Here is a 12,569-nt window from a genome sequence, read left to right on the forward strand (position 1 = left end):
GTCTGTATAAGCACTGCCCCCAGGGTCGACCGAAAACAACACACCTCGTGATCAACCCTCCGACCAATCAGCGACAACCCGAGTGAGACGTCCCTCCCCCACCCCGCGCTTATCCGTGGCACCAATTCTAATCTCGACTTCGTCTGGGTTCTGTGTGGCCGCAAGGGGTTGGTGGAGGCGAAGAGCCGCTCCGTTTCATTTTCTGGGAAGGAAATGGCCACGCTTTGAGGACGAGGATGGCGTCGGACAGTTGGTAAGGGAGTCGCCCCGTTCCCTCCCGGGGCTCGCGAGGAAACTCGGCGAGACAAATTCTCGTGGCGACATCGCTTGTAGATGCTCGGCTCGCATCGATTCAACAACAAAAAATATTAACGGTTCGGAATCGATTCGCATCTGGCACCACCCAGGAATCGACGTCGTGCCGAGGTGCTTGGAATCGATTCCGATTGGGTTTTGTGTCGTTTGCATGTCGGCGTCAGGTTATCGGCAGGCTAAGGGGGATCGAGGCTGGCTCGGTCCTTGTCATGGATAGCCACGGGGCATAGCAAAGTTTTTATAGGCTTGCGGGGGGCTTACGTTGCGGACAGCAGCGGGGGGGGAGTGGTAAGTAGTAGCAGAATTGTTGTACCGTACTTCTATTGCCCACCACCACCACCACACGCGCGGCCTTCGCGATTCGATGCGGAACAAGGAACGGGGAAACTTGAGGCCTAGAACTCGAGTTAAAGCGTCAACTACAAAAAAACACAACAACATGCGCCAAGTATGAAACACTTGACGCAATCAGGATATCCTGAACAGGAAAGTAAACTCATGGTCGGGGTGTTTTTTGTTAACAGTAAGTGCGCTAATGAATCATAACGCCGATATTTAAAAGTACCACGTTACCAAACAACAGATAGGTTAAATCCCACGGTTAGGAGAACCCTTCTGCATGTCCATGCAGGATCGATACAATCGGCAACCACACTGGGAAGTAACTCAGCCTTGGCCCTGTGGATAGACTGGTTCTTGTCATCGGAATGTGAAATTTACAACATTTGCCTCTGTCTCATTTAAAATGGAGTTAAGTACATATTCTTAGGTTTTTTCGGTAAAGTCACGTAGGTAAAACATTAAAATTAATAAAATAAAAATCACGACGTTTCGGAGGCAACACAAGCTTCCGTCTTCAGGTGGAACCGTCACAGCACGATAGCTGTATCAAGTGCAGTTCTGCACGTCACAGTATTTGTATGTATTATGTACCTGCAGGGACAACTCTTCTCAATATTGCTCAGCGTTGGCAGTAGATATACTGCCGACAAAGCCATTGCCACCAGAATTACAATTGTATACTCCAGTACACCTGTACACCATTGTCACTTCTCGATATGGTGTGCCTGTCAACCCATACGGTTTACCCGTATTCTTGTACAGGGAAATCTAGTTTTAAGTCCATGCGGAGTACAGCCGTTTCAAGACGGACAAACACTTTCTTTGTATTTATCCCTTGTGATGGGACTTTGTAGGATATGAGCGTTTCGATTTATAAGGTCACGGGATAATCAATAAGGTCTGAATTGGTTTGTAATAAGGTAGGGCACCGATAAGGGATTGACAGGTATGACATGGTTTAACACGTAGGCTTTCGCGAGCAATGTTCATAATGAAGATTTTGGGTTATATTGCGTTATTCTTAAATGTGTCGTAACCCTCCACCACCCGACACGGCCAAACAGTAAAAAATGTGTCACGTTTTTCAAAGGACAAAATAATTCACTTCTTTAGCCCACCAGTGTGTTGAAGAGCGAATCAACATCATTTAAAATTTGAGTACGACGTTTCGCTGGTAATTACATCCAGCTTTATCGGGCGATTTGCCAGAATTGTGAGGCTCTCTTATTATGAGGTATGACATGGTCTTGTTTTCTAGAGACTATTTGAAATAGTTTAGGCAAGCAACTGTTTACGCACCACGACTTACGTGTCACAAGAGTCCGTGGGCGGGTGATGCGTTCTTTTTTTGTAATAACATGGCCCCGTGATGTTTACTGTTTATCTGTTAAGAAAAACTATTCGAATCCAACTTTTTTTTATATCATTGATGTCTTGTTTGACGTATCTTCTCTTTACGTGCGTTGTTACTTTACGCACACATACAAGTGATGCGTTTCAATTCTCTGTTAGGTTGGCTCAGCATGAGGCCACGTGCCGTATGACCCAGGACATCGCGGAGAACATACAGGAGAGGAACCGGCAGCAGAGAACAGGAGGCAATCCTGCCAAGGTACATGTGCTAGCACCATACTGAACAAACTATACTTGACAAGTCTATCCAGAATATGTGATCGGTGTCAGAATGAAGTAAATGTATACATTGGGATCAATCGCAGAACATAGCGAGAATTGTCCACATCATTTGATGTCACAAATCCACCTACTGTATAAAGATATTTTTAAGAAACCTCTGGTCGACACAGCAGGGACAGCACTTTCCACTCTGCCCCATGACGGTAATTTTTGTCTCATCACCCATCAAACCGATGTTTCAATTCTCAGAGCATTGGGAAAATCCAGTGAAGAACCAAATTTATTGTGACTGTTTTTTTGTTGCGCAATTATTTGATAATGTGGCAGAGACCATCAATTCGCTACACATGAAAGTCCAGTTTAATCACAGGCAGTGGCCTGGTGTTGGATCCAGGTTCTCAGCTGTGCCAGCACAGCACTCTAACAAGTATTTTAGATGTGGCTGGGTGGCTTAGAGGTCAAACTCCACACAATTAAAGTTCCAAAAAAGCTATTTGCATACCCATCACCATTGTTATGCATGTGATTTCAAGTTTTAAGTAAGGCCCAATGTATATTAACCCTCGCACGTGTTTGTCTTAAACATTTAGTTTTTCACTTAACATTAAAGGTCAACTTGTGTTTGTGGTGATTTCATGGAAAATGTTGCTTTGTATTATGCCTTTAAGCCTAACAGAGTTTGGGGCAACAAGCTATTCCAGCCCATGTCACTGGATGATTATTGTGTAAATAGTTTTCAGAAAGGAAAAAAACGAATGTTCCGTGCATTGTATTTTTAGATATGGGTGAATGGGAGTGTTTTTGATTAATTGTTAAAGGCAAACTTCTGAATTTACTTAAATTTTTGCGAGGCTTCATTTTTATCATTTACAGTAAAACCTTGGATTGTGATAATAATTTGTTCCGGAAACGTGTTTGTAATCCAAAGCACTCATATATCAAAGCACTCGTATATCAGTTGTTATCACGTGACGCTCGGCAGACAAAGCGTGTACACGTACTACTCGTATTGCAAGACCTCGCTCGTTTATCAAATTTATATTAAAAAAATGTACTCGTCTTGCAAAACACTCGCAGACCAAGTTACTCGCAATCCAAGGTTTTACTGGATATTAAAAGCCGAGTCTCATAACTTGAGCGTTATCTTCCTGTCCCTTTTGCTGAGGAAATTACGTACGTATCGATGTTATATTTATGGTGCGTGATATGCTTTTGGTTGCCAGAGCTTAAGTGCAATGTTGGCAAATGCTGTCCAATACGGTATGATTTGCTTTTATATTGAGTGTAGATGTAACTGCACCTTGATGCAAGTGTAGCCTCTATTTGACGCCTTGCTATGCTCATAACTTGCGTGGATTTTCTTTCTAACGTTTGGCAGGTTAGTGTGACTATCCGATTGTCCTTGCAAAACTTGAATCGAGACATCGGGCGCCTGAGAGACGGTCTGCTTCGAGCCGCATCGTCAAACTTCATGTACGTTGTTGGTCTGAACTCTAAACAATGGAAGTCACATGCTCACAAAACCACAGCAAGATGTGTTTTTATCGTAAAAAAATACTCAATTCACTCTAGATTTGAAGCTTTCGTGACTGCAAAGATTCATACTCTTTGTTTTTTTCGGTAAAGTCACGTAGGTACAAATTTTTCATTTTAATTAAATTAAATATTTTAAAAAATACCTACGTGACTTTACCGAAACAATGAGTGAGTACTCAATTAACTGCATACGGATAGAGAACCTTGACTGATATCTCGTTTAAGAATTGGAGAACTTTACATGGAAATAAAAAAAAATCACTGTTGTTTGTCTTGGATAAAGTACCTTGTTATTGCAATTTAATGGTCTAAAAGAGAAGATAAAGCCCCACCGTTTAGTGCAAAACATTTAGTGATACAACGCCTCAACTGGCTGAGACCAACTTGTGTTTGATATCTGCCAAACACTGACTCGTATGACTTTGTGATTGCAAAGCGTGCAATTTTGATTATTTTTTCGTACACCAGGGTGTGCTCACGTGCACTGCTAGAGAATGCAATTGTTGCATCTTTAAACTGTCTATGAAAGAGATGACCACTATAGAGAGGGGGTACTGGCACCATTGGTGCTGCTACTTCCTAAATAACTAATCAAGACATTTGCTGCATTGTTGCAATTATAATTACAGCTTGTGTTTAAAGAGCGTCGTTACAATAAAAGACTGTGACCTGCATAATAAGGGGAACAGGGAATAGATTTGTTTATGGGGTGGAGGAGGCAATCGGGGGGTGGGGTAAGGCCAGATAAGGAAGCTGATGGCATTTTAAGGTGTATTTGAATGTATTTCTCGAGGAGAAAGTCATAGACATAGAAGAGAATGAGTGTCGTGAGTCTGAATTTAATCTTTTTCTCCTTTGTATGGAATTTGAAAAGAAACGAACCATGTGTGGAGTTTAGAGAATGCATTCTATGGTGTCTGGCCAGGGCCACCAGATGGATTGCGTTTGTACCTCCTGCAACAGCATGTGTGTGGCACTGATTGGTGACGTGAGTGAAGGATTGGACTTCACCACAGTCACAATTAGGCAATACCTTAATTCCCTACTTATGGAGGAGACTCGAATCGAGGCCCATAAACTTACATAGAGACTCCTAGAGATCCCCATACTGACATGTAGACCTATACTATACAACACAATGTGATGTGAGTAATGGATCGGACTTCATCGCAGTCACAATTAGGAAACTCTTTGAATTCCATTTATAGAGGAGGTGTTCGCTCCTCTCATGTACTTCACTTAACACGGTTAACTGCAGTCGAGTGTCTTTGAGATGAGAAAAAGCCAGGCAGTTGTTTAATTTGATCTTCAATAAGTGACTTGTTAGGGGAATTGCAGGCTGACAACACTTCTCGCCGTCAGTGACACAGAAACACGTCCTCCAACATTGCGGCCACAAACACAGATAACAAAAGCATCATGGCTTGGGTACAGATATATTTCCTAGACTTTATGGGCAGCTGGGTGTTGCCAATTTGACATCTCGACATGTATCGATTCTGCGCTTGAACTGGGTAAAAGAGTCGGGCCTAGATACGATGTCAGGGCGAGGGTTTAGATTTGTCCTGTGTTTAATAATTTGTCATTACATTACATTCATTATTTTTTTTACATTGGCTTAAATTGGTGTGTATAGAGGCGCTCCCCGTGGATTCACCGAGATTGCTTTGCGCTTGTGATAGCTCGCGCTGAAATGCAACGTTTCATATAATTTCTTTTCACTGGGCTGATTCCAGGAAGATGTGATGTCAGGACTTGAATGACATGTGATGGTGAGGTTACGCTTGTTTAATAAACAGAAATAAACTGTCTACAAACAGAGCAGTATTTTTCCAGTGTAATAGTTTATTTAGGTGTCATTTTTGAAGTGCGTTGGTTTGAGCCGGTTAGCAGACGTTTCATCCTGTACACAGTGTTTGGCTATAGCATGCTTGGGGGTTTTTTTTGTTCTCTCATGTTCTTGCCTATGTGATGTATGTTTAAGTGGTCTAGGTGAGAGAAATAGGGGCAATTATAAAACGCATGTAGATGCATTTAGTTAATCGACGACTGGATGAGGGTTTCCACATGCAATGTGGGTCGTGGTGGGTGTTTGACCACACTTTGGCACACACTGCCCAGTGCATGTTTGGTGTAGGCGGGGAACATATATGCGGGAACATAGAAGCACAGTTAAAAATTGCATTTGCTGCACTACCCTCTGCTGCTCATCACATAGCCCTTTTTAAAAATTAATCCCTGCCATTTCTGTTTCCTTGAGACTATATTTAAGCGTTTGTTTTTTCCCCTGTGTTATAATGATGTTCATTGTTCTTTTGTGGCATCTGAGAAAGTAATTTAGACGTGTTCATTTATAGGTGTTGAATTTTCCCAATTGAATTGATTGTTGTCATCATCAACAGCACCCAGCGCGAGGCTGAGCGCAGGCAAAGCTTATTGGACGAACTCGAGACCAAGGATCGGCAGCTGCACACCATGTTCAGTGGCAACGGAGGAGGCATCACCGACTCTGCCAGGTACCGGCTCAAGTGCAACAAAGGGAAATCTCACGAAAGACAGGGGGGACTATTAGTCAATTAGGTCGATTAATAGTTCAGCAATGCCTTGTGGCTCATAGCCCACCGGTTGAAGTTTGGTGTATGGCAGTGTTCTTCACTAATTTTCAGAGGAGGGGGGAGCACTTTCGCCAATAAGACATCATCAGTGTGAGGGCCGCAACGCATTGGAAACCACTGGGGTTTGGGTTTGACAGCACGATGATGAGGGTCTTTTTAGTTTAACACGTAGGCTTTCGCGACCAATATCATCCATAATAGAGGGTTTTGGGTTAGATCGCGTAAATATATAAATGTGTCGTTAAAACACGCCACCACCCGACACAGCCAACTAGTAAGGGTTGTCACGTTAACAGAACTTGCCAATTGGTCACTAGTACAGCACTAGTGTATAGTGTAGTGTACTAGTACAGCACTAGTGTATAGTGTAGTGTATAATGTAGTATAGTACAGCACTAGTGTATAGTGTAGTGTATATTGCAGTGTACTAGTACAGCACTAGTGTATAGTGTAGTGTATAGTGCAGTATACTAGTACAGCACACCGGTGTGTTGGGGAGCCAAGCCACAACATTTACAAACTGAGTACGACGTTTCGCCAGTAATTACAACTAGCTTCATCAGGCAACAACCAGATTTGTGGAGAAGTCTTACTGTTTCGTTCCTTATATAGAGGCGGAGATGTGGTGACCAAGCTTCTGCGCTCTTGCCCCACGTGCTGGGGGGGAATTACTGAGGCATAATACATTATGCATTATGCAAGCCCTTTGAACTTGTCCTTCCTGTCTGTTGTGCCTATTAAAATAGCCCTACCAACGGTAATCCCCATTGTAGGCATGCATTTAAATAATGTATTATTTGATGATTCGCTTCCACGCAGCACTAAGACGGTAGCTATCCGAACGGTTAAAGTTATTTTGGTTTCTTTCAATTTCGATAGATTCTCTAATTAGTCTTGGCCAGTAGTAGCTAGTTTTGCACAAAACTTCAACATTATCAAAATCAATTGAGTGTCCTTGTTGGCACGCGTGTTCTGCTGCTGCTGACAGTTGCATTTGGGAGAATTTAATATAACATACAAGTCCACATTTCATGACATTGACTCACACAGAGACTCGGACTCTCAGACTCACAGACTCAGACTCACAGACTCAGACTCACAGACTCGCATACACACTCAGAGAGACTCAGACTCGCATGGAGACAAATGACTGACTTTGCCTAGAAAATACATTTCCCTACGTTTTTCGTGTACAGTGTGTTGATGAGATCGCTATCAGACGCTATGTAAATCAACATCGTATTGCATTGATAAGCAAGACAACACCCGTTTAACACGTAGGCTTTCACGACCAATTTCATCCATAGAGGTTTTTTGGTTAGTTGTAATTACTGGCGAAACGTCGTACTCCGTTTGTAAATGTTGTGGCTTGGCTCTCCAACACACCGGTGTGCTGTACTAGTGACGAATTGGCACGTTCTGTTTACGTGACAACCCTTACTAGTTGGCTGTGTCGGCTGGTGGCGGATATTAACGACACATTTATATATTTCTGCAATCTAACCCAAAAAACCTCTATTAAGGGTCTTTTTACATCTTTGTATTGTTAGGAGCAGCACGTCAGGGACTGCACTAAAGGCCACCAGGGGCCCCCAGTGGCCCGAGGGCCTTGCAATGAAAAATACTGGTGTGTGGCATAGCTGGTAGAGCATGCCTCCTTGTGGAGAGTCCTTCACTCGCCAGTTACAGGCAGCACGAGTGTAAATCAAACATTTGTTCATACTGGCAGCGGTGATGGAGGAATAAATATTGGAGGGGAGAGGAGGTTGGTGATAATTTGGGGACGGAGATGGTATTATGTTGAAAGCCGTATGATTTATTAATCTATAGGTTGGCTGCTAAATAGTCGCACATGAACCAGTTTAGCCTCAAAATTTTCAATTCATTGCGATCTATTAACTTTTGTATAACCAGACACCATCCCTGTTAGGATTATTATGATATATCGTAGCAAAGAGTACATTGCTAATTTGGTTGCATTCGCAAATTAGCCTGATTAAGTTCGTTTCATCACCATTTTTGCCTGTGTGGGTGCTCCCAGGATGGGGCTCTTGGGTGGTGGTGCCACTGGAGCCAGCTCCTGGCTGGAGGAGGAGCCAGAGGACACTAGGGGGCGCAGCTTTACCGATCTGCGACAGCAACAGAAAAGCATCATCCAGGGTAAGGCAGTGTCACCCAATCAGTAACAACAGCAAGTCTGATGTTTAAAATCCTGTGCTTGCTCTGCTAACCCAGATCATGCGTGGAACAGAGCAGGATGCTGGGCTGGAGGTGCTCTCTTCCATCATAGCGAGGCAAAAGCAGATGGGCCATGCCATTGGAAATGAGCTGGAAACACAGAATGGTAAGTATTCAGTCTTTTTCTATATTAGTTGTATTTTTTGATATTTTGCAAATGTGTCATTTGATTCCTACAGCTGCATGGTGATTTGTGCAGGAGAATTAGCATCATCTACTTAAAATTACGCGTTTCGCTGGAGCAGATCCAGTGTGCCCAAGTGTAGCTACTGAAAATGTATAAACCTGGATGTTATAATTAGGCAAGAATAACACATTTTAGTTTTTGGAGGGGTGAGCATCCCTGTTAATGAGACTTATAATCGTAAAGTCAAGTAAATTGTATGTTTGCTTAAACATGTGGCACTTTTCTGGTTCAAAAATAACCGGAACACCACCTTCACATCATATTACACCCGTCTTGACCTCCCTGCACTGGCTTCCAGTTTCACATAGAATACAGTTTAACATCCTATTGTTACCTTACAAAGCAGTGAACCATCTTGCCCCAGCCTACGTCATTGACATGCTGCGCCCATATGTCCCCTCAAGGTCCCTAAGATCTGGGGATGCAGATATCTGCGTTCCCAGGTCGAGGTTTCGGTCTATGGGTGACCGAGCTTTTTCCCGTGTAGGCTGACCCAGGCTATGGAATGCTCTTCCACGAGATATCAGGATCTCTGAGTCTGTGGACATTTTTTAAAATGCGCCTTAATACCTATTCATACGCTTCCGCTTATTAAACGTTTAGTTAATTTAGTAAATTGTTTTAATATGTATTTATAATATTGTTTTTATGCTGAGTGTCTGCTGCTGTTGTATCCTGTATAGCGCTTTAAGATCCTTGATGAAAAGCGCTGTATTATATAATTATTAATGATTATTCAAGAAAGACACGTGTTATTAATTGAAATGGCTTTAAAATATCGAGCTGGTCCCCTGTGCTGCAGAGATCATCGACGATTTGACCAACCTGGTGGAAGATACCGATGGGCGGATTCGTCGAACCACCAAAAGCGTCTCTGTTGTGCAAACAAAGTCGGCAAACTGCGGTAAGAGCCAACAAGCGATAATGTTACACGGTGACCAACATCGTCAATTTACGAGCAGCCTTGTACATCTGCAGTAAAAACTACTGACTAAAAGTATTTTTTCTTTGATCAGGTAAGGCCCACTAAGCGATACAGCTCTTTTTCAGAAGTGACCTGGCCACAAATGATAGCTCAACGAAGTGGCTTATCACATGGAAATTATATAGCAGCCAATTGCTCTTTAAACGCATATTTCTAAATGTGGAGGGAAAAACCGGAAGACCTGGAGGAAAATCCATGTGACCACGGGGAGAAAATGCAAACTAGAAATGTACAGGGGTTGGGATCTAATCCATGACCTCCTGTATACCAGGCAATGTAGTTAACATCTCGGCACCATTTTGCCTTAGATCTGGGCTGTCCAATTATTTAAGTAACATATTCCTCTACCGATTATTGTTTCGATTACTCAATCGGACAACGACAATATAGTTGGGAAATAAATGTCTTCCCACTTGTCCTGCTCGATGGGAGGTGTTGGGCGGGGCTTGGTGACGTCATTGACATAATCGGGCACGTCACGTTTGGTGTGATTTGGAGAGGGTTTCCAGCCTTTGAGACACAGGATGTCGGTCGGGGTGGTGGACAATTTTAAAGGGGTCTGAGTAATCGGTTGAAAAAAAAGTAATCGATTATAGTATTTTGTCAATTAATCAACTCACCTTTCCAGCCCTAAAATACCCTAGTCTGTGATATCACCATAGCTGTACTGCCCCAGGGGCATGACAGGATTGCAACTACCAATATGTTTCGATTTAAAGCTTTCGTGACTGCAGGGATTCATCTTCTTGGTTCTTTCGGTAAAGTCACGTAGAAGGGAAATAATAAAATAATAAAAATTGAACATAATAAAATAATTCTCACGACGTTTCGGCCACAACGCAAGCAGCCGTCCTCAGGTGAAGACCAGGTCTGTCGGGGAGACAGTGTCTGAATACCTTGTGTGGTTGACTGTGTAGCTGTGGACACACATGCAGGTGATCATTGTGCCTTTGTGTTGCCTGGACTTACATGCTGGTGCTGACATTGACCTTGTGCGGTGACTTTGTGTGTGTCACTGGACAGGTATGCTGGTGGTCATCGTGCTGCTACTCATTGCCATCATAGTGGTGGCGGTGTGGCCCAAATGAGGCCGCCGGACCAAGTAAGGAGGATCTTTAGCGTCTCACTGCAGGGCTTTGTGCACTTAAGATTGGCCGGGTTTGTCTGGCTGATCGGAAGATGAGTTGGGTGTTGGATCAGATGATGAAGGGCTACACATGCCACGGTTATCTGTTAAGAGCATTCACTACACGTGGATACATGGCGCATTCATGATTGTGTTCGCAAAGTGCATTTTGCGTGCGTGAAAAAAAATCCTCTAAACTTGTACATGACAGAGTGCACACGCATTCAATAGCGCCCAGACAATTGTACAGTTATCTCGATTATCCCATCGGTGGGTTATGGATTAACCGCGCTTGTGAATAAATAAATGAAATGTTTCTCGTGCACACTGGTTTATTTGCTAGCTGCTCCTCAATCGTATCTCGGTGCCCCCCTCAAATTTGTTGGCAAGTAAATCAATAACCTTAAACAATGAAAAGCAGAAAACACATTTTACACCTTTGCCCCCCATTCTACACAGGTAAGCAATAAATACATGTTTGGCATAACTTAGGTATGTTTTGTAGCATCCGTGCTTTTTTGTATCTGGCCCACCCCTCCATCCACATTACTTCAGACAAAGAGTTGGCAATGCACACATTGCATCTACAACAGACTATGTATTCAACATGATATTTAAAGTCAATACCACTTGAACTTAGAGCAGATGGATAATGGAAATGTGTGAAAGCAAGTGATTTTTATTTCCTTTTTAAGTATTTCATATTCAATTTAACGTGTACACTTTTTTTGCGTCGATATTGGTGATAATTATCTGCACTCAATATCGCAGGTATTCAGTACAATGTATTTCACTCCACGTGGCTCATCAGCTGTGGTTGTGAAAACCAAAGCGCGCAAGCCCTAAACAACAGTCGTGTGACAAGACATCGAGCTATGGAAATAGTACGAAATTTTATTTGCCTCATTTTTGTACAATTATATGCAAAAAGTGATTATCGCTAAGAGACATTTTCATTCGTAACTCCACAGAACAGCCCCAGAAGATGTCACACAACTCCTTCTGAATCACTTCAATAGGCCTCTTCATGCTCTGCAAATAATGTTAATGACATGTGAAAACTTGTTTTACCTTTCAGAGCTGGAATATCATGGAAAACTGAACTTATGATATGACATAGTGTGTGCAGTTAGCTATCGGTGACTTAGCTGAGGCAATACACTTTAGAAACAAGTTTATTCATGGGTGGTGGCTTTAATTCAAACCCAGGGCTTCTACTGTGCTGTTAGCCCACCTGACCCATGCACAACATGTTCCTAGATAATAACCGCCACATAGATGTGTACACATTATATACGCCACCCATTGCAACACACAAGGAAAGTAGGTTACATTTTGCGTACATGCTTCCTAGCCGTGTACCAGTGTTTGTGTGCAGCATGTGCACAATCTGCACATGCTGCAAAGAATTCGCATCTTACCAGCAAGGTAAAGCGCCGGTGTGTTCGCTGTTGTTGTCTGAATGTCTGATGGTGAGACTGAAAAATCTGACTTCCAATGTTTTGTACATAGCTGGCCCACAGAATGTAGCCCATTGCTTCCTATAGGGCGCTCTCATCTCTTTCAAAATAAAGGAATTGCGGAAGAGGC

At 42.8% G+C, this 12,569-nt stretch overlaps 1 protein-coding gene across 2 annotated transcripts; it reads left to right on the forward strand.

Annotated features, from left to right (window-relative positions):
• Positions 1-12,569, forward strand: STX8 (syntaxin 8). Of its 2 annotated transcripts, none has more exons than XM_078599754.1 (8): positions 1-253; positions 2,170-2,269; positions 3,671-3,765; positions 6,231-6,344; positions 8,485-8,603; positions 8,695-8,787; positions 9,671-9,772; positions 10,877-12,569. In XM_078599754.1, exons 1-8 carry the CDS (start codon positions 237-239, stop codon positions 10,939-10,941), a joined length of 705 nt encoding a protein of 234 aa, XP_078455880.1. In that variant the 5' UTR covers positions 1-236; the 3' UTR covers positions 10,942-12,569. The 2 variants fall into 2 exon arrangements, with proteins under 2 accessions (XP_078455880.1, XP_078455886.1); XM_078599760.1 differs by lacking the exon at positions 1-253 and adding an exon at positions 444-603.

This window comes from Lampetra planeri, chromosome 1, assembly GCF_965212315.1.
Source record: "Lampetra planeri chromosome 1, kcLamPlan1.2.h2, whole genome shotgun sequence".
Classification (NCBI taxonomy): Eukaryota; Metazoa; Chordata; class Hyperoartia; order Petromyzontiformes; family Petromyzontidae; genus Lampetra; species Lampetra planeri.

Coding starts and splice junctions, on each gene's coding strand:
- STX8 (XM_078599754.1), top strand. Junction 3,766..6,230: donor GCCGCATCGTCAAACTTCAT/GTACGTTGTTGG, acceptor CATCATCAACAG/CACCCAGCGCGAGGCTGAGC. Junction 9,773..10,876: donor AACAAAGTCGGCAAACTGCG/GTAAGAGCCAAC, acceptor GTCACTGGACAG/GTATGCTGGTGGTCATCGTG.